The sequence below is a fragment of the Protopterus annectens genome, chromosome 9.part0, assembly GCF_019279795.1.
Source record: "Protopterus annectens isolate FY-2018-M chromosome 9.part0, PAN1.0, whole genome shotgun sequence".
Classification (NCBI taxonomy): domain Eukaryota; kingdom Metazoa; phylum Chordata; order Ceratodontiformes; family Protopteridae; genus Protopterus; species Protopterus annectens.
Window position 1 is genome coordinate 1,753,100,287 of NC_056743.1, and position 22,080 is coordinate 1,753,122,366.

Here is a 22,080-nt window from a genome sequence, read left to right on the forward strand (position 1 = left end):
AAAGTAAAAACTCATTTCTCTGCTTCGTGAAGGAATATAAAGTCACAAAAATAGACAATAAATAATTCCTAACAGCCTAAAGTCAGCTGGGGGTAGGGAAATGAAATAAATGGTAGGGAAAACAAAATTAGCACTACATACGTATGATGCACATTTCAATTTACCTGAATCTGCATCAAAAGAGTCCTTCTCTAGGCTTCCAGCACAATTTACAATATTTACAAGGTGAATTGCAGTCCAGGCAAAGGGCATACGATACCGCCCCAGACGGGTACAGAATTGTTCTGCTTGGTTCTTCAGTTTCTCCAGTTTCTCTTTATTCTAAAAATAATAAGGAAATAAATGTAAGTGGTGTAGCAAAGCCACGGTTTTCACATTTAAATTATACATGTGCACAGTAAATGTTGCAAAAGTGTTTCATGTAAAAAAAATAATTCTGCTGAAATTAATCAGTTCAGTCTACTTGGTCTTAACACATAAGTGCTCATACTCTATAGTTACTATGCAATATATTTGAATAATTAAAATAATAACACTTGATAACCACATGGCTGCCCTTAATCTTACAGTAATCTTTCAGGCAACACCTGGGAAAGAATGAAGTACAAGAACATAAGAGAACTAAAACATGCAGAAAACACTTAATAGGACACGTGCTAGGTTGCTCAAATAAAAAGGAAAAGAAAAATTAACACAGAGACACTACTTGTCATGTAGCATGTTAATGTTTATCAGTCAGGGTTTACTAGTCTGCAAAACTTTGTAAAAAAATTTTGGGCAAAGAAATTAGAGAAAGAAATGAAAAAACATTATTTAAACAACTTCAGTAACAATAAGTTATTTAATCTTTCCTCACTGCTTCATAGGTTGGTACTAGGCTATCAGCCCTAGGGCCTATACAAGCCTAGCCATAACAATTCCCTGGCCATTTCTTCCCACACTATTTACTTCCCTGGACCCCTGTCTAGCAGGGCGACTGACGTGATCCCCGGGGTGAATTTCCTTTCTCCCATCCAATCGCCCATTAGTTATATTTATAAGAAAATACAGTAATATCAAAATGCAACCAATCATTCTCCACATCAGGGCATGACTACCAATGTAATGGTACTATTTCTAGAAAATACTTTATGAATTAAAAGAAAACAACTTCACTACTGTAACTACTGGCTACAATTGCTGCAACTACCCACCCCTTTCTCCTTTAAGAAAACAGTTCACTTGTTTTGCTCATCTACTGTCCAACCTTATACGCCCAAAGCACCTATGATGATAAAAAGAACTACATTTCAAATGGATGTGCTCCTTTAGATGCCTTATTTACTAAGACTGGAAAAAAGGTTTTTATGCTATTTTTATTTATAAATAATGCTTTGATCCAAACACAATACTAACTGTACAGTCCTTACTGAGGTACTTACTACAACAGTGCATTTCTTTGTAAAAGTAAACAGGATAGTGATGAAGGAATGTGCAAGCAGGTGCTAGGCCTACCCTGGTAACCACCCCCTCCTTTAGATCTGAAGTCTGCTGAGACTACAACATGCCAACTAAATGCATGCTGCATTTTTTAAGAAGGATTTCTCTCCACTTGAGTCCAGCTCTTTTTTGTAGCCACAAATAATAACAGCATAAAATGCAAACATAGAACATAACAACCTTCATTTTCAGGAGATAAGTAAGTTGCTCCTAAGGGTCACTTGATCTATGTGAAAAAGATAAAAGTTCCCTTAAGCATAAAGGCTGTAGTTCCAACATCCTGTAACAAAAGGTGACAACCATTAAGAAAAGCATGTTCTAAGATACATTTAATGTCGCAGAACTGGTAGGATCAAGCAATGGTTGGGCAAGTCAGCTGATCACGAAGTTCTGATCCCACAGACAGAAAGTGTTCTTCTTCAAAGGTGAAAGGAGATGCAGAACCCTCTTAGGAACTACCTGATTATTCAGAGCTAAGCCACTATTCAGTACTCAAAGGCCATGATGGGATGAAATACATGACACAAGAACAATGACCCAGGAACAACCCAGCATTTAATAAATTTATCCACCACATAACCTCCCCCTCTCCTAATTCCTCACCCCCCAAATACCATCACCCGACTAAATACCGCTACTTTAGCTTAAAAACCAAAAGCTACGAAAAAATCATTAACAAATTTTTAAGACTCATAAGCAACTTAAAAATGAATCTTATGAAGGATGGAGACATCCACCCCAACCCTGGCCCATCCACAACAGTAGACCCAAGCACACCATCTAACAACCCAACGTGTACTACCCATATTGATAAGACTTCCAAACTCATTTCTGGTCTGTCATCTCAACATCAGAAGCCTAAACAACAAGATCCATAGCCTACATGGACTCTTAGCTGTTCACTCCCCTGATATCCTCTGCTGCACAGAAACCTGGCTAAAACCAATAACCAAAGATAATGAAATAACTCCCCCACAGTACAACATCCTCAGACTGGAACGGATCTCCAGGAAAGGTGGTGGGGTAGCTGTACTATACAAGTCTACCCTAACAATAACAATGGACACCCAAGAGACACCCCAGTTTGGCATGTAGAAATTCTCATCACCAAACTGATAAACAAAAATAAATGCAGACACATTGTCTGCATTTATATTCCATCCAGCAATAATGACAATACTCTAGAAAATATCTTACATTGGCTAGCTTCTAACTATCCTCAGGAAACCATTGTCTTGGGGGACTTCAACATTGATTGAAACACCTGCTCCTCTGACACTCCCTCCACGGGTTTACTCAGATCATTGCCACCCCCACCAGATTTAGCAAAAAATAGAGTCAAAGACAGTATCCTCGATTAGATACATAACAGCAACCCCCAAAAGTACAAGTCAGGTACATTACCCGATGATCTAAGTGATCACTGCCTTACCTATATTATTAGACTCAAAGCAGACATTCCCAACCAGCCCACCTACAAAACTATAAGAAACGTCAGGAACTTTAACCTTGACAACTTCAAAAAGAACTCAAAGCATGTAATTGGAATGTCTTGAAAAGACTCCCATTACAAGAAGCAGTTGAGTACTTCAATACCAAACTTCTGGCTATCCTTAACCACCATGCTCCTACCCATACCATCCGTGTAAAAGCCATGGTTGCACCGTGGCTAGCTAAAGAAACAACAACCAAAATTAAACTAAGAAACAACGCCTGGGCCAGGTGGCATGTTACCAAAACCCCTATGGACCAAGTAAGATACCAGCAACTAAGGAACCAGAACAAAACAAAAACTGTCATTCTAGACAAAAAAAAAATCACTACACCCTCCTACAACAAAAATATCAGCTAAAACCTCAAAAGTTCTGGGCTGGTATTAACAATCTTCTCCACCCAGGCCATTCTGCCAAACCTACCCCATCAGCTGCCCTTGATAAATCCCCTGTTGAAATTGCAAACAGCTTCAACTCCTTCTTTACTGAAACTATCCAGTCTCTAGCTACCCATCTCACTCCAACAGACATAAACACCAGCTCTGGCACATCTAGCCCTGATCCACCCAGCACCCAGCCCATCTTTACCTTTAAAACTGTACCTACCAACCTGATCTGGACCTTACTCAAAAAGCTAAAACCTACTACACTAGCTGTCGACCACCTCCCAGCTCAATATCTTCAAAAAGCAGCTGATGCCACAGAACTTCCCATTTCTATTCTGATCAACAGATCCATCTCAGAAGGATCCATCCCAGCAATATGGAAAATATCACACTATACCTCTCCATAAAGGAGGAAGTTCCACAGATCTAACTTTAGACCTATAGCCATTCTTTCACCACTAACTAAAATCATGGAAAGATGCATACACAAACAAATCATGCACTTTCTTATTCAAAACGGAAAGCTCAGACTCTCAGCACGGCTTTAGGCCATTCCACAGTACCACCACGGCTCTTCTATCTTTCTCTAATGTCATCAATCTCCATCATAACAACAACAAACTATCTTCAGCACTCTTCCTAAATCTTTCAAAAGCTTTAGATATGGTCAACCATCAGCTACTGCTCAATACCCTACAAACCACTGGTTTAGACCAACACGCAACACAATGGTTTCACTCCTACCTAAATGGTAGGCAGCAGGCTGTCTTATGGCAGAGTAAGCTGTCATCCCAACTTCCTCTAACCCTAGGTGTCCCACAAGGGTCCATATTAGGTCCCATTCTTTTCTCTATCTTTATCAATGATCTGCACACCACCATCCCAGGAGCCACCTGCATCCAATATGCAGATGACTCACTGCTAATATGCTCCGCCTCCTCTACTACACAACTTCTAACCCTCACCAAGACCACTTTCAGCATGGTAGAAACACGGCTAGATAATTGATGCCTGCTTCTAAATCCTAACAAAACCAAGCTACTACTTTTCTCCCTTAACCGTAGAATTCCTCATTCTTCCTTCAACATCAAATCTAGCAATGACACCATTTTCTCCCTGATGACCATACAAGCTTCTAGGCGTAATAATAGGCAACAACCTTAAATTTGATAAACATGTCAATCACACTATTAAGTCCGTCAACAAAAAACATGGCTACCTGTAGAGAGCCAAACCTTTCCTCACCCCCTTAGCTAGGGTAGCTATTGCAAGATCACACCTCCTCTCTACCCTTATGTATGTCTCCCCTGTACTCACCAACCTATCCAAAACTGATCTCAACAAATTATCAGGATGTTACAATCATATAGCCAGATTTGCTACAGGCATGGCTTTTGGGACCCACCATTGCCAGAACCTCAAAGCACTGGGATGGCTAGAGTATCCTACCCTTCTATAGTTCATACCCCTATTTAAAAGAGAACTCAAAAAATACCTCACATCTCATTGGCTGTGCTCTTGTTCTAAACCTGACTAACAACTTCACTAATACATGTCTTGCTACCCATCCTGCTGTTTAGCCAAGTATCGATGCCTTATAGCATTTGAATGTCTAAGCATTGTGAATTATGAGATCCGATTGTATTCTATGTTCACATTTTCTGATACGTCTTTGCCAATCAGATGCAAGTCTGCACATTGTGTATATTGATATCTGCCTGTATTCTTTGTCTATACTTTTCTAAACATGTCTGCTTGAGTTTATCACTCAGTGATGTATGTACTGAATCTTTTTTGGTATGTGGAGCTTTTCTCCCCAGGCCTCTGCTGAAAATGGACATACATCCAGTCAGACTATCCCATTCAAAAAATGTAAAATAAAATAAATAAATAAAGTCTGAATTACAATTATCAGAGATAGGACAGGACCCACCTGTAATATGAGTGCCTAAGATAGCAAAACAGTACTAACTCTGCCAAAAATGACAAATTCTTGGCTTAAATCACTTTTGGAACCCAAGTCATATAAGCTAGCAAGATCAGAAATGACCAAACACTGAAATGGACCTTGTCAAGTGAATCACGATACACTTTTCCAGCTATTAGTTGGAGAGTTTCTAGTATTACCAGGGCCTGACACATGGACCTATACCATTCTTGGTGTGTGTGTGTGTGTGTGTGTGTGTGTGTGTGGACAAAAGGGAGAATGGGGGTGGGAAACTAGGACTGCAACAGTGAATACACTCTAACATCTACATTTATGGTAAGTGTACACAACTGTACTATGTTCTTCATGTTTCACTGTTGCAGTCCTCACATATGGGTTGATTCCCAAAGCCCAGTAAGAAAACAAAGGGGGGAGGAAGGATCACAGATTAAGGGTTGGTAAGGAGGCCCTGCAAAACTGCAGAGGCAAAACCAGCCCTGGATTTAGAAAACAAAGGTAGATTTATAATGCTTTGTGAAAGTATGGACAGAAGACCAAGTAGCTGCTTCTAGAATGTCCTTAGTAGGCACACCTTTGAGGAAGGCTGCAGAGGTAGATGCTGCTCTAGTAGAATGGGTACTAATACCCTGAGGGGGGAACCTTCCCATGCTGCAGGTAATAAAAGTGAATACAATGAGCAATCCATTTGGAGATGGTTTGCTTTGAAAAAGCTTTACCCTGAGCCCCATGAGCAAAACACTAATAACTGTTCAGATTTTCGAAAGGATTTAGTCCTAAGTACATTCTCAGCTGTCTATGCACATCAAGAGAGTGCAGAATCCTTTCCCCTTTATTTTGGGGAATGTTGAAAAATGTTGGCACGTGAATAGACGAGTTAAGGGTTAAACTGGAAACCACCTTAGGCATAAAGGAGGGATTGGTTCTCAGAAAAACCTGATCTGAGTGAAAAATAATGAAAGGTTCTACTGCCAATAAGGCTTGTAGCTCAGATACCCTTCTAGCTGAAGTAATAACTAACAGGAAAGCAGTCTTCCAGAATAGAAACTTCAAATCTGCAGAGGCAGCTGGTTCAAAGGGAGGTAGAGTAAGTTTATCCAGGACAAAATTAAGATCCCAAGCAGGAGTAGAAGCTCTTCTGGGAGGTCTAAGATTACTAGCTCCCCTTAGGAACTGTTTCATCAAGGGGTGAGAAAAAAATGGGTTGCTCAAAAGTGCAATGAGCCAAAATTGCTGAAGTGTGAATTTTGATGGAAGAAAAGGAAAGTCCACCATTAAGCAATCCTGCTAGGTAGTCAAGAATGAGTGAAAGAGAAGGATGAGAAGAGTCTTCTCCTTTAGCTAGCAGCCAAGAGCAAAATATCTTGTATTTATCTACACAAGATTTTCTTGTGCTAGGCCTCCTGGCCTCGAAGAACTTCAACCACCTGTTGGGAAAGATTTGAAGAATTAGCCAGGCAGTTAAACGCAGAGTTTGAAGATGAGGATGAAGGAACTTTCCCCCTCCCTGAACCAACAGATCTGGTACCAGGGGAAGATGCTAAGGCTGAGCCTGGGAAAGGCTGCGAAGAAGGGATACCAATGCTGCCTGGGCCAATCTGGAACTATCAGAATAGCCTTTGGTTTTCCTTCCCTTATCTTTAGCAGCACTCTGGGACAAAGAGGTAGAGGAGGGAATGCATAAACTGAGAAATGTGTCCATGGGAAGGACAGCGCATCCACCCTCCAAGCTTTGTTGTGAAACTCCCTGGTGCAGAAGGTTGGAAGGAGATGATTGGTGTGAGAGGAGAAAAGATTGACTTGTGGGGTGCCCCAGTGATGAATGATGTGATGGAAAATGTCCCTGTTCAGTTGCCACTGGTGAGGATCCAGAACATGTCTGCTCAAATGATCCGCCAAGGAGTTTAGTCTCCCTGGAAGATACTGGGCTACTAGATATAAGCCTATGGATGCTGCTATGGACCATAGTCTCATGCTTTGTCTGCACAAGGGGTAAGAGTGAGTCCCCCCCCTTGCTTGTTGATGTACCACATGACTGTGGTATTGTCTGTTCTGATCAGCAGAATCCCAGGGTAGAGTACATCCTTGAAACCCAGCAAGGCCTGCTGCACTGCCATCAATTCTTTTAAGTTTATATGCAGATGAATTGACTGGGTGCTCCAAGTCCCCTGTATGCCCCTGCCCTCCAAATGAGCCCTCCATGCAACATTTCAGGCATCTGTGGTGAGAATCTGCCTGGCAGGCAGTAGGTGGAAAGGCAGATGCTTGTACTGAGAACAGGCTGTCGCCCACCAGAGGAACACAGGGAATCAGGGGAAGAATCAAGTCTAAGTCCTGTGTGTGTTGACACCAAAGATTCTTGAGGTACCACTGAAGTTTTCTCATATGCAGCCTTGCATATGGGATCATCAAAATACATGAAGCCATGAACCCCAGTGCTTGCAGAGAGCTGGATCATGCTTGCCAAATTCATGAAGTAAGTGGAAAGATATTCTTGCTTCTGTTGAGGGAGGGATACCATCTGGGTGGCTGTATTCAGACTCGCTCCCAGGAAAACCATCTCCCTTGAAGGAACCAACTTTGACTTCTTTTCGTTGATAGTGTAACCCAAAGAGGTGAGAATGTTCTTCACGAAATCCAAATCCTTTTCTAGTTGTTCTGGGGAGTTTGAATGAGACAGTCGTCCAGGTAAGGATAGATTTGAATGTTTCTCTGCCTGCAAAAAGCAATGGCTGGAGCCAGGCACTTCGTAAAAATTCTGGGAGCAGTAGATAAGTCAAAGGACAATGCAGATAATTGACAGTGTTGTTCCCCTGCCCTGAAGCAAAGGAACTGCCTGCAACTTTCCCTTATTGGGATGTGCAGATAAGCCTCCTTAAGAACCAAAGTTACCAGCCATGAGTCGTTGCCCAGCATTGGTAGTAATTTTTGAAGGGTGAGCATCTTGAATTTGGGAATCACCAGAAAAGTGTTTAGAATGGACAGATCCAGAATAGGACGTCAGGTGCCCCCTTTCTTTGGTACCAGAAAAATCCTTGAATAAAAACCTAGGCCTGCCTGATTTGTAGGAACTGACTCTACAGCCCCCATAGTCAGTAGAGAAGAAATCTGAGTTCCTACCTTTGTCTTGGGAGTTCTGGGTATGTCTGGGTATCCTTATAAAATAGGGAAGGTGTGAAAGTAAAACTTGTAACCTTGGTTTACAATACTGAGAACCCATTTGTCATCTGTGATGGTAGACCATACCTCTGTGAACTTTGCTAACCTTCCCCCCAAAGGAAACCCAGGGTCCGCAGAGGTAGGCACAAGAAGGCCGGAGTCATTGAGAATGTTTGCTTTGGGAAGCTGGCTTAGAACTCCCTGATTTAGCAGAAGAAGATTGCCATTGTTTAGCCCTTTGAGGGGCAGAAGCCTGGCCTCTGGAAGATCTGAAACCCCTAGGCCTAGAGTGACCCTGCTTGCCAGGATCTGGGAAAGACCAATTTTTGGAAGGATAATGCCCCAAGGGTGTTAAGGCTAAGGGTTTTTAAAAAATAATTGAGATTCAGGAACCCTGTAATACCTATCTGGTTTTCTGGTGGCAGGAGGGACAGAATTAGGAGTTGAAGAATTTTCCATGAAAACATCATCCACAACTTCCAAAACTGGAGGTATAGCCAGAGGCTTATGCTGTAGCAAATCTAAAAATTCCCTGATTCTTTTCTTAGACTGTGGAAAATCCTGACATTCCCATTTAAAATGCTCTCTAAGAGTATTTAAAGTATCCCCAAAGGTAAAATCGTCTGGAGGGGATGCAGAAGGGATAGAGTCATCAGCATCAGAATCCTCAAAGCCAGAAAAAAGTTGAGAATTTCCTTCTTCACCAGCAAACATGCTGAAAATCTCAGAATCTGAGATAGACAAAACATCAGGAGATAATTCCTTAGCCCTCTTTGAAGGAGGGGGGATGAGGGCCCCTAATCAGGGAAAGAAGATCACCAGCCATCTTTACCAACTGGGACTGAGGAACAGGAGGGGTGGCCGACGCCTGCTTGTGAGTACATTTGCAGCTGGAAGGTTTACTAGCAATCCAGAGGGACTAACAACAGTCAGTCTGGTTCTGGTCTCATGTTGAAAAGAAAAAGTGTCAGAAGCCGGTGCCTGCAAAGCAGCTCTGGACCCATCTGAGGTGGCAACAGGCGGAGGGTCCGAAGACAAAACAACAGCCTGTGGCATGGAGGATTCCGTAAAGGTCTCGGCAGAGGCTTGCGGCTGAAAATCTGCGGTCTGCAGGGGCTGCAAAAGCGCCTCACTGACTACTGCTGTGCTGATGACCAATTTCACCAGTGCATCATCAGTAGATTTAACCCTAGGTCTGTTGCCGTCATCGTCTTTGCATTTCCTAGGCATATTCGAAGTCGGAAGAACAGAAGATGCCATACCGACGAACTTAGGCCAGACTCCGAAATGCTTATACAAAATTTTAGCTCTACGGTGCATGGTACGTGAGTTAAAGGAAGCATAGAGATCGCAGTTAGGGACGTCGTGCTCAAGGCCCAAACAAGTTATACAATAGGAATGGAAATCACGGTGCAGAATCTGTTTTCCACAGGCAAGACAGTTATTAACTTTATCTGACATTTGTTAAAGCAAGAAAAGGGGATCCCCAATGGGGTACTTATCTGAAAGCGTCTTCAGCTTGGTAGTCGGAAAGCGAAATGAAGGTAAATGGCCGACCGGCACTAGTGCGAATTGCATTTGCTTCGTGCTCTGCGGCAAGAAAGACTGAGGAAATGGTGTCGGCTACCTCCCTTTATACCCGACGTGCTGACATCAGTTTTACAACCGGTGGCAGCCGACGTAATATACCAAGGACTCTGGTATTCAGGCCAACTGGGGGTTACCGGGAGCCGGATAACCCATATGTGAGGACTGCAACAGTGAAACACGAAGAACATCACGTCTGCAACACTGAGCTTCCTGACCTACTGCACTGAGCATATGTTTAGTAGGACTACTTCTCACAAGGGCAAAATATACAATCTCCAGGGTATCCCATTTTAGGAACTACTAAATCAAAAAACGTTCTTGACTCTGTAGCTATACGATGAGGGCTGGAGGAGTGGTTCAGAGTACTCCAATAACACATTCACATTCTGCACAGGTAGCACAATCACATACTTGATACCATAAAATGTACTGGCTGCTGAACAAAACTATGACATGCCCTGGAAAGAGGTTTGCCTTCAACTACAACTAGTTAAGTGTAGCTCTCTCTTTGGGGAGAGGGTAATTTCTCACGGAGCTAAGGTGAGCTACTCATCCTAAAATGAAGAATTTGCAATCAGCACCTGTAACAGTTTTGGTGACAGGAAGTAATGCCCATCTGAAAGTTGTTAAACACTGTTCACCACTTTAGGGCCTAGCAAAAGGGGGTTGTATCACCAACAGACCAATTAGCATGTGGTGATTACAACTACTGACACCTCAAACACCCCTGTAAAACCACATTCATAGCTTATGGTACTCACCAAACACAGAGAAAGACCCAAGACTGTGCAGTCCAGGTCTTCAACCATGATTCCATGGATAGGAATGACCAACACTGAAAGTAGCGAGCTCCAAACCAGTGAATGGAATCTTCCAATATGGGAAGAGATTCAACCTCTTCTTCATGATCACTCACAGCTATTAACAGCTTTAGCTCCAAAGAAGCTACCAGAAATTCTTTTGATGGGACCACCAACAGAAATCTGTCCAGGCAAATGAACACATGGAGCTCCTTACCCTGCAAGACTTCAGCCACCATGGTCTACACAGTGATAACACTAGAACCACATGAAAGACCAAACAGGAGCACTATGTACTGAAGTGGTGATTTTCACAGCACAGCTCTGACAATAATGTTCTATCATGTCCACAGGCATTTAGTTGTCCTGTGGCAGCAGTGGCATGACCCTGCAGAGTCATCAACAAGAGCACAACTTATTGGATGCATGTACTGAAGACAGAGAGGTTCAGGATGGAAAGTACAGTTGTGTACACTTACCATACATAAATGGAGATGTTCAAGTGTATTCACTGTTGTAGTCATCACTTGTGGATTATCCGTGCTGGGTAGCCCTAGGCCGGCCCAAATACCAGTGTAAAGATTTTCCCTCCTGCCTCGGCTGCAGGTCGCCAGGGACTGATGTCAGGTCATCAGTGGTATAAAGCAGGGCAGCCAACACCATTACATCAGTTTTTCTTGCCCTAACCTATAGGAGTCCTGCCTGGAAGGCCAACGCAGGTATAGATAGGTATGAAGGAAAGTAAGAGAGAAAAGGAGGGAGGCAAAGCAGGACGGCAACAGTGAATACACTCGAACATCTAAATTTATGGTAAGTGTACACAACTGTACTATGCTCTTCATGTTTCACTGTTACAGTCATCACTTGTGGGAAGATTCCCAAAGCTGAAGGTAGGGTGGATGGTAGAAGGGTAAAGAAAAGAAGGACAGGATTGCACTGCTCTAAGTAGGACCTAGCATGCCCAGCAGGACTTCAGAGGCAAAGCCAGCCTGAGTTTTGGAGAAAAGAGGAAAATGGTAGTATTTGGTGAAGGTGTGGATGGAGGGCCAAGTGGCAGCTTCTAGGATGTCCTTGGTATGACCCCCTGAGGAAAGCAGTGGAAGTAGATGCTGCCCTAGTGGAATGGCTATGGACAGGCTTAGGAGGAGTTTTCTCATGGAAGAGGTAGCAGAAATGGATACAGCTGGATATCCATTTAGAAATGGTCTGCTTAGAGATAGGTTTCCCGTTTGCCCCTGGGGCGAAGCTGACCAGGAGCTGGTCAGTCTTTCTGAGAGGCTTGGTTCTATCTAGATAGTATCTAAGTTGTCTGTGCACATCCAGTGAATGAAGGATTCTTTCCCCCCTGTTCTGAGGGTTAGGAAAGAAGGTGGGAAGATGTATAACCTGATTTAGAGTAAAGTCAGACACCACCTTAGACAGAAAAGTGGGGTTAGTTCTAAGAGACACTCTGTCTGCATGGAAAATAATGAAGGGTTCAATGGCCATGAGCGCCTACAGATTGGAAACCCTCCTAGCTGAGGTTATGGCCAGCAGGAAGGGAGTCTTCCAAGAGAGGTGTTTTAGTTCTGCAGAGGTAGCCGGTTCAAAAGGAGGCAAGGTCAATTTTTCCAAGACATAGTTCAGGTTCCAGGTAGGTGTAAGTGGCCTCCAAGATGGCCTGATGTGAGATACCCCTCCAAGGAATTGTTTTAGCAGGCTGCTTGGTATGGAAATAGGCAGAGATAGCTAAAGCATGGATCTTGATGGAAGAGTAAGATAATCCTTTCTGTACTAGCTCTGCCAGGTAGTCTAGAATCACAGAGAGAGAGAGAGAGAGAGAGAGAGTGAGGCAAGAGAGCTGACTGTACCCTTAGTTTGGCACCAGGCATTGAATCTTTTCCATTTTCCGAGTATGATTTCCTAGTGCTGGGCCTCCTGGCCTACTTAATTATCTCCAGGACCTGCTTGCTCAATAGTTGGTTGTTGTCCGCCTCTGGGGTATAAGCCATGCAGATAGGTTGAGAGTTTGCAGGTTGGGATGCAGTTCTGTACCTTTTTCTTGGGTTAGAAGCCCTTCTGTGCGAGGCAGGTTCCTTGGTTAGGCTGAGTAGTAAGGGGTACCAATGTTGCCTGGGCTAATTTGAAGTAATTAGTATAGCTCTTGGCCCTTCTTGTCTGATATTTAGCAGCACCCTTGGGATCACTGACAAGGGGAGGAAGGCATAGACAAACAGGTTGCCCCCGTGGAAGGAGAGGGCATCCACGGTCCAGGCTTTGGGGTGGGACTCCCTGGTGCAGAACTGGTCTGTCTGTTCTGTACGGATGTGAAGAGGTCTACCTCCGGGGTCCCCCAAGTTTAGGTGATTGAGAGGAGGGTCTCCCTCTGAAGTTGCCATTGGTGGGGGTCCAGGACACTTCTGCTGAAGTGGTCTGCTAGGGTATTGTGCTCCCCTGGGATGTACTGGGCTATTAGATGAAGCCCCATCATTGAGTGAGTCTGCCAGAGTAGCATGGCTAGATGATAAAGCATGTAGGAGTGTGTCTCCTCCTGCTTGTTGATGTATCACATAACTGTGGTATTGTCTGTTTTGATTAGGAGCACCCATGGTTTCAGGTGGCTCTCGAAGGCTGTGATAGCACTGAGTACTGCCATCGTTTTCTTTAGGTTGGTCTAGGTCCCGGGGTCCCAAGTTCCTTGGGTGCACATGTTTCCTAAGTGTGCCCCCCAGGCTTTGTCTGAGGCATCCGTGGTGATGGTCCGGCCTTGGGGAAGAATTAGAAAGGGTAGGCCCTTGTTCAGGGTGCAGACGTCTGTCCACCATAGGAGTTCCTGTCTCAAGCAGGGGATCAGGGGCAGTTTTAGTTCCAGAGACTGAGAGTGCTGGCACCATAGGTTTTTGGGGTACCATTGCATTTTTCTCATGTGTAGTCTGGCCAAGGGCACTAACAGGATGCAGGATGCCATGTACCCAGAGCTTGAAGGAACTGCTGTGAGGTGTGCTCTGCAAGCTAACTGGGAGAAGTAATGGGGCAGGAAACTTTGTTTTTCTGGAGAGTGAAAGGCTCTTTGGGTGGATGTGTCCAGGAGAGCTCCCAGGAAGATTATCTGTCTGGTGGGCTGTAAATGCAATTTTTCCTTGTAGATGGTGAATCCCAGAGAGGTAAACAGGGTTTGGACAAAGTTTAGGTCTTGCAGGAGCTTTTCCCTGTTGTCTGGCTGGATGAGACAGTTGTCCAGAAGGAGTAAATTTGAATGTTTTTCTGCCTGCAGAAGGCAATGACAGGGGGCAGGCATTTTGTGAAAACCCTGGGAGCAGTAGATAAGCCAAAGGGCAGAGCAGAGCAGAGAACTGGAATTGTTGTGAGCCTGCTCTGAAGTGAAGAAACCTCATGCAGGACATCCTTATAGGGATATGGAGGTAGGCATCCTTCAGGTCTAGGGCGACTAGCCATGCAATTGGGTTCAGCATGGGCAAGCATTTCTGGAGCGTAAGCATTTTGAATTTTGGCACCTGCAGTGAAAGATTTAGTGTGGATAGATCCAGAATAGAGTGCCATGTGACCTCTTTCTTGAGTACCAGGAACAATCTTGAATAAAACTCTTTTCCGGCTTGTTCCTGGGGTACAAGCTCTACTGCTCCTTGAGCACAGAGTTTCTGAATTTAGTTTAGGACCTCTGCCCGCTGATGTGTTGGAATGTCTGGAGACGCTGTTAAGATTGGGTTCTCTTTGAAGGTGAATCTGTATCCTTGACAAATGATTTTTGGACCCATAGGTCCTTTGTAATGGACTGCCAGTTGTCTTTGAAAAGGGAAAGCCTTCCTCCTAACCTTTGGGGGGCAGAGGGGGGATGAGGAGTCATTGTGAGTCCTTACAGTAGGGAGTGGACTTAGAACTCCCTGTCCTTGGGATAGTAGAGGTCCATTGTCTGGGACTCTGCTGTCCTTGTAGTTGTTGTCTGGGGGGGGGGGGTCTGTAACTGCATCCTTTCCTTTGCACAAGCCTGGATTGGGTAGGAAAGGACCAGTGTTTGGTGGGGAAGTTCCTGCTGAATCTGGGAGGCTGAACCTGGAGGAAATCCTTAACTTTCTGCATTAATTTGGCCTTAGCCTCCATTTTCTTGATCACCTCCTCTGCCTTAGATCCAAACAAATGAACCTTATCTAAGGGGGCGTCTAGGAGTTTGGATTTGACATGATTGGGCAGAGGTTTCTCTTTTAGCCATGCATGTCTCCTAATAACTGACCTTGCAACTGCAGCCCTGCTAGAGGCTTCGAGGGTATCATATCCACAGTGAGGGAATGATTTGCCACTTGAGAGCTGGAGTGTAAGAGTTCCCCTAGCTCTCTAGAAGTTGAACTGTCTGGCAAAGAGGAAATTTTCTGCTTTAATGGTTCCAAGGTATGCTGCTGATATTTTAACATATAGAACTAGCAGTTTAGAGCTAAGGTAGCAGAGGTGTATACTTTTTTATTCCCATCTGTCTAGAGCTATGCTATCCTTGTCAGATGGAATAGGGTTTTTGGAGGAAATGGCCTTAGCCCCTCTGGGTCCCTGGGTGATGACCTCTGGATCTGCTACAGGATTTTTGAATAAGTATTTGAGGGTTTCTGGCACCCTGTAGTATCCATCTGCCTTTCTGGGTGCAGGGGGTAGTGCATCAGGTGTGAGGCTAGACTCCATAAAAACATCCTCTACCACATCCAAAACGGGAGGAATGGCTATGGGTTTGTGCTGGAGAAGGTCCAGAAACACTCTTAGCCTCTTCTAAGACTGGGGATAATCCTGAGCTTCCCAATGGAAATGTTCCCTAAGGGTAGGTAAGGTCTCTCCAAAAGACAGGTCCTCGGGGGGGGATGCAGATGGGATGGATTCCTCTGCATCTGAATCTTCAAATGTGGTAAGGGGCTGTTGTTCATCTGAATCCAAAAATTCAGATTTTCCAGAGTCAAGTTCTGAGATAATCTCTAGGGAAATGTCCCTTTTTGTTTAAGCTGGGGTGGCCTGGTTACCTCTAATAAGCGAGATAAGATACTCAGCCATCTTATTAAGCTGCTGTGACTGGGCAGGTTGGGCTTGAGGAAGATGGTGGGTGGAAATAGTTTTTCTGGGATTGGTCCTGCTTTTAGGCCTTAGTGATTCAGTCGACCTGGGTTGGCATTGGTCTTTGTCTTGTATCGGCTACACGTAAGGCCTCCTAGAAAGCTGGTGCCTGCAGAGTGGCTCCGGACCCAACTGCAGGACTGAAAACCAAAAACTTGGCAGCTGTAGTCTGCTCTAGCAGTGTACTGGACTCCAAATGAGTCTCGGTAGAGGCCTGAGGAGGAATAGTGTCGGGTACCAGGGGCTGCATAGGCACCTCACTGAATTCCACTGAGCTGCTGGCTGACTTCAGGGCAGAGTCGTCTGAAGGCCTAACTTTATGTGGTCTGTCCCTTTTTTTATCCTTTCTCTTTTTGGGGGATATCCACTGTAGGCTGACCGACAGACGCAGAACCGACATTCGGAGACAACATGGTCTGGGCCTAAACAGGTTACACACAGGTTATGGAAGTCTCGGTGTGGTATTTGTTTTCCACAGTGGAGACAACTGTTTACTATATTGGACATCGGTTAGTGGAAGAAAAAGGTCCTCAATGGAGTACTTAGCTTTAGTCATTTTCTACTTCACTCTGGCAGTGGCCGACCGACGCACACACAAACTGCTTCTGCTTTGGGCTCCGGCAAGAAAGACTGCTGTAATGGTGTCAGCTGCCCTGCTTTATACCACTGATGACCTGACGCCAGTCCCTGGAGACCTGCAGACAATGCAGGAGGGAAAATCTTTACTCTGATATTCGGGCTGGCAGAGGGCTACCCAGCAGGGATAACCCACAAGTGATGACTACAACAGTGAAACGAAGAACATCAGAAGTTGTCCACTCCCTTAAGAACAAAAAAAACAGGTGATCTCAGAAACTTTGGCCTCAGTTCATGAAGAAGCATTTTTATAATATTTCTCTGAGAAGTTCAGTCTGCCTGTGTTCCAACAGTGAAGTGGAAATGTCTTTCTTTCTTCTGAGTGCAGCCCTTTCTGGAAGATGGGCTGTAAGATGTAGTTGTCCATGAACATGCTGAGAACCCACAAGCACTTTGCGGCAACTGAGTGAACTCAGAGACTTCCATATCGCATGGACAGCTTTAAACAACAGGACTTGTAACTGCTGAGCCAGCGGAATTAATCTTCAGAGACTGCCACCAGTAAAAGAGGCAAGACTATCATCTGTTTGACCATGTTCCTTAGTCTATGAGAAGGCTTCTACTTCTGTAGGATTGGTTAGGCCTAGAAAAACAGACACAGGAACGAAAAAAGATTTACACAGGTCATGCACAGTGTAGAGGGCTTACTTCCTCTTTGATAAACTACATACAAGGTCCTGTGATGGCTGGTAGAAAAAAGTATCCCTCTTCAAAGCAGCACCCAGGAGGGACTGCCTGAACTCCTCCTAATATGCTGAGGCACATGCCTGAGACTGCCACTATAGCCATATCAACAGTCCAATGAAAACTACAGCAGGACATAAGGAAGCCCACTATGGATGCTGCAAACATAACCTCTGCCTTGACCCAGTTTCACACAGACTCATTTCAATTTCAAACCATGACTACAAAGTGTTTATATATACACCAGCTAAGAAAATGTCAAACATGTTCCCAAAATTGATGCATATGGATCCATGGGGTTTTGAGGAGGGAAGGCAAACACTTGACATTAATAAAACAATGATCTAGATGAAAGCAGAATGTAAGAAAACACTGCTATTATTGGTGGGTATTGATGCAAAAAATAAAAAGCATTTGACAGAGTACACTGGGATTTTATGAGTAGGGCAATGGTAGCATTTGCATTCCCTGACAGAATAAAAAAGTTAATTAGGAGGATGGGTCTATATTACATTGTCGAAAGGGCTATTAATTGAAGGCCCTTTTATCGGCATATAAACACCGAACTACCAAAACTTTGAACGGCCACATAAGCAATTTTTTTCCCAGGGGAAAAATTGCTTTGCCCCCCCCCCCCCACCAATCACCCCCCCAACTAAATATACCAATTCCGAGATTGCATTACAGTGGAGGAAAGGACAGATGACAGCCAAACTATATTTTCCCCTGGGAAAAAATTTACTTATGTGGCCTTTCAAAGTTTTAGAGGTTCGGTGTTTACCTGTCACTGAAAGGGCGTTCGATGAACAGCCCTTTTGACAATGTAAATGGAACCCTTAGGAGGATACATGTAGGGTTAGAGGTAAAAATTAAGATGGGTGGGCCCCTCTCTGATAAGCTGTGTCTGAACATAGGAACAAGGCAGGGGTATCCTTTTCCCCTTAGTTATTTGCTTTAAGTTCAGAGACACTGGCAAAGAAAATGTGGCCTCTCAAATTCAAGGATATAACTGGTATGGTAATAAAGAAATCTTATTTTCAAGAAGATATTTTGTACTTGAAAAAAAAAACGGACATTTTGGTGTTATGGACATTCGGAGGCAGTTTGAAGTCTTTTCAAGATATAAAATTAATGAAGATAAAGCAAATGCAATAGCAGTAAACTATATACAAACTGGTTCCGCAATATCTACCATATTTGGCTCCATATCACTTAGTCGAACTGTCATTTTAGCGAACACCTATTTATCAAACCCTTTTGACAGAAAGTTCACTTCAATGAACGACTATTTCAGTGAACCGTCACACAAGGAAATGCACTAATACGTCAGCTATCAACCAGACAAAAAAATCTACAAAATCTTAAAGCTAACCTACACCCCCCCAACTAAATATATCAACTCATAGATCACACTATAGTGGGGAAAAGGGCATACTCTTGATGATGGCCGACTAGTTTCTTTCCACATGTGAAAGTTCGATGAAACGATCTTTTGTTGAAGTGAGCTTTCACTCAAAAAGGTTCAATAAATAGGTGTTCGCTAAAATGACAGCTCGACTAAGTGAAGTAGATCCCCATATTTAGAGGGACATGGTAAGATGTAGTACTTAGGCGTATTGGATTAAAAAAGATTCTGTGAGGGCAGCTAAGGATATGTGGGAAGAGTCTTAAAAGATAATACAAAAACTGAGAAACTGGAAGCACTTTATTTCAAATATGATAGTAAAATATAAACAGCGAAAAATTTTTTAATCCCTTTAATGTTATATACAAGGCATATTTTTATCAACCAAAGGAGAAGATGATGATGAAAACTTAGAGCTGAAGGAATTTATGAGGTGAACAGGGCAAGTGTTAAATGGGCTGAGTTGATTCCCCCATAGAACAATTTGGTTTAGGATTACCCGATTTGAAGAGATACCTTACAGCTACACACTAAAGACTTATATGTGTAATACAAGCAGATGGTTACAAATCAAAGTGGAAAGGAATGACTGATGAAATGGGGTGGTAGCAGTGGAAGCTAGAGAAATAAGGAAACAGCAGGAATTTGGATGCAGGTCCTGAAGGAGAACGACTATGTATAATATCATATTCATAAAGTAGTAGAAAAAACTAATCCAACATGTTATGTGTTAAGAGCTACTCACAAAATAGTATGACTAAATGTGTCTGGCAATCCAGGCAATGCAATTTTATTTACAATGCTAATACTATTGCAGTTTCATCACACCCCAAGGTGTTACCTTGTACACAGAGATTCAACTGCAACACTATGGATGTAGCACATGTCTCTAGTTGCTGTTCCTGACAAGCATTTTAGACAAGAAATACGTTCACAGATTTATTAACACATTTATGCAATTAAAAGCAAGATTAACAATGTTTTGAGCAAGCATGCAGAAGAATGTAAGCATTTTAGGAAGCTTTTGTTTTTCAGTTTAGAGAAGGCGGCCCCGCCCAATTGGGTGAGGGGAGGCAATTGGGAAAGTAGGCCTGAATACAGTGAATTGCACTGGCAGATGTTTTTGAATGCTTTGCAAGCATCCATTTTGAAGAAACACATCGCTACTTCCACTGCATTAAAATGAACAGCAGCAAAATTATAAACATTTAAATACTTTAATTATGGAGAATATGTTTTATGCTCTTCACTCTAGGATTCATTTAAAGATGATTGGTGAGGTTTAGGTCATATGATCTGATTCTTTAATGTATTATTTAAGTGTGGTACTGACTTTGTGGGTTAGTTCCGACGAAGTCTGAAACAGAGTACAACAAAAGCACTTAACTATTTTAATAAACTGTTGTGTGCATATGTTTTGTTTTTTTGTTAACTGTGTTTCCAATATGAAAAGGTTTGGTTATTTGATAACCTGTTATAATGTGACTGGGATGGAAACAAGACAGCATGCTAGTAAACATTTTAGTGTGTTTTATATATATTTTTTTACAATTTTATATTAAAAAAATAAAGAAAACAGCATTACTTTAACATGTGATGCTCATCATTTATATCTAGAGTCATTTCAGTACACAAAGTGAAGTGGCCATGACACTACCTGGAAAACTTAGTCCCTTTAGAAATACAACATGCTCAAGTACTTGCTTGATCTTTCAATCCGTTAAAATTAAGACTTCATTAGACTTTGCCTTCCTGCTAGAATAGCTGCTTATTGCTGACAGTTGGTGTCGAGGACTCTAGTTATGTCATTTGAGTTAGAAGAGTTAATTATGGATGCTTTAGAATGCAGCAATCAGAATTTGACTTGCTTTCATATTTCTTTTAACCTTTAGTGGCACTTTATCAAAGCAGCTGGAGGGAAGGAACAGAGAACAACCTGGTTCAATAGAACTGATCATATTCACTGGCACTAACAGAACAGGAAATAATTTGAATAAAATTAATTGGAAGCAAGTTGTTTGTGATGAAACCTGATCTCTCATGTCTTTCCTTTTTTTTTCGACTTGGGGGACTTTTCCAACTTTTTAGAAAAAACACCTACACCTGAACAAGATGTAGAGGCACAAGAAGAAATATTCAGCAACATTTTATTCTATATACAAGCAAAGACTGTTAGCTCATCTACCAAATGTCTATTAAAAATAGAGGGTACACAAGTTTTCACCTTGTACACTCCCCACACACACACAAAAAGCATTGGTGACAAGTACCTTCAGTACAAATTTTGTGACCATAAGATTACCTACCAACGACCTTCTAAGATAATGTCACTTACCTGTGAAGGAATTAAAAAAAAAAGTCGTACTTACATCCTGAAACATCTAATGCTAACATATTTCTATCAAGTATGAAGAAAAGCAAGGCCTTAGAATACTCAGCGACACTTTGGGTGCTACAAAATATACCGCGGTGGTACAGCAGTAGCGTTGTTGCTTCACAGCTAGAGGTTTTCCTGTTTGATTCTCGGCTGAAGTGCCTTCTGTGTGGAGTCTGCATGTCCTCCCCACGGTCAAGTGGCCTCCGAAAGACATGCATGAATGGGCATGCCTTCCTGAAGGTTGGGCTGGCAACTCGGCACCATCAAAATCTACTGCCAATCATTAGCGGACCAGCGTTCTGCTGTGGTGACCCCTAACAGGGAAAAGCCGAAAAGACAAACAACTTTGGGTGCTATAAAATACACAGAAAAGCACACAAACTCTCCCTTTTCTAGCCAGACTGAAAAAAATCTAGCTGAAGAAGAATACTGGTCTGTTTTGTTGTATATATAAATATGACAGCAATAATATCCATGATGTTTAAGTAATCTCCCAGAACATGTCTGAATTGTCATCATCTTCCATTTAAATTGGCTGACCAATGTTGGATATACAGGAAATGCATTCCTAAGTGGTCTGTCAGGCTCCATAAGTGATGTTGCATTTTCCTCATACAAGCCCAGCATCCTACACCACCACAATACCAAAGCATGATGAACAGTGTGAGTACTGTTACAGCCCAAAGGAAACATCAGGGAAGGAAGCGCTTCTTCTCCACAGTGACTAGGAATACTTTCTCTGACAGAGCAACAAATTCCACTTCTTACAGGTTCACAGGTAAGTACTCGGCAATCAATCTGAAGAGCATTTCAAACCTATCCAACAAACCCTATTCAAAATTTCCCTCCAGTTTCGCAGGGCAATACAGGATACACTGGGAGAGAATTTGAAGTTGCCCATCCAATTAACTAGGCTTACCTTGAAAGTGGGCAAAGGTGCCACTCTGTCTGACATGCAGTGAAGTTTGTTCCAGAAGTGTGGGATACATTGGGATATGAATCTATCACACTAACATGTCTTATTTATCAGATGATGAAGGT

General features: G+C 42.9%; 1 protein-coding gene across 8 annotated transcripts in view; it reads right to left on the reverse strand.

Annotated features, from left to right (window-relative positions):
* Positions 1–22,080, reverse strand: part of DOCK6 (dedicator of cytokinesis 6) — a 2,991,519-nt gene that overhangs the window by 1,732,900 nt on the left and 1,236,539 nt on the right. For all 8 annotated transcript variants that reach the window (XM_044084603.1, XM_044084600.1, XM_044084599.1 and 5 more), the window contains exon 11: positions 165–321. In XM_044084603.1, coding sequence (XP_043940538.1) covers positions 165–321 — 157 coding nt within the window. The remainder of the gene's footprint in view (positions 1–164; positions 322–22,080) is intronic.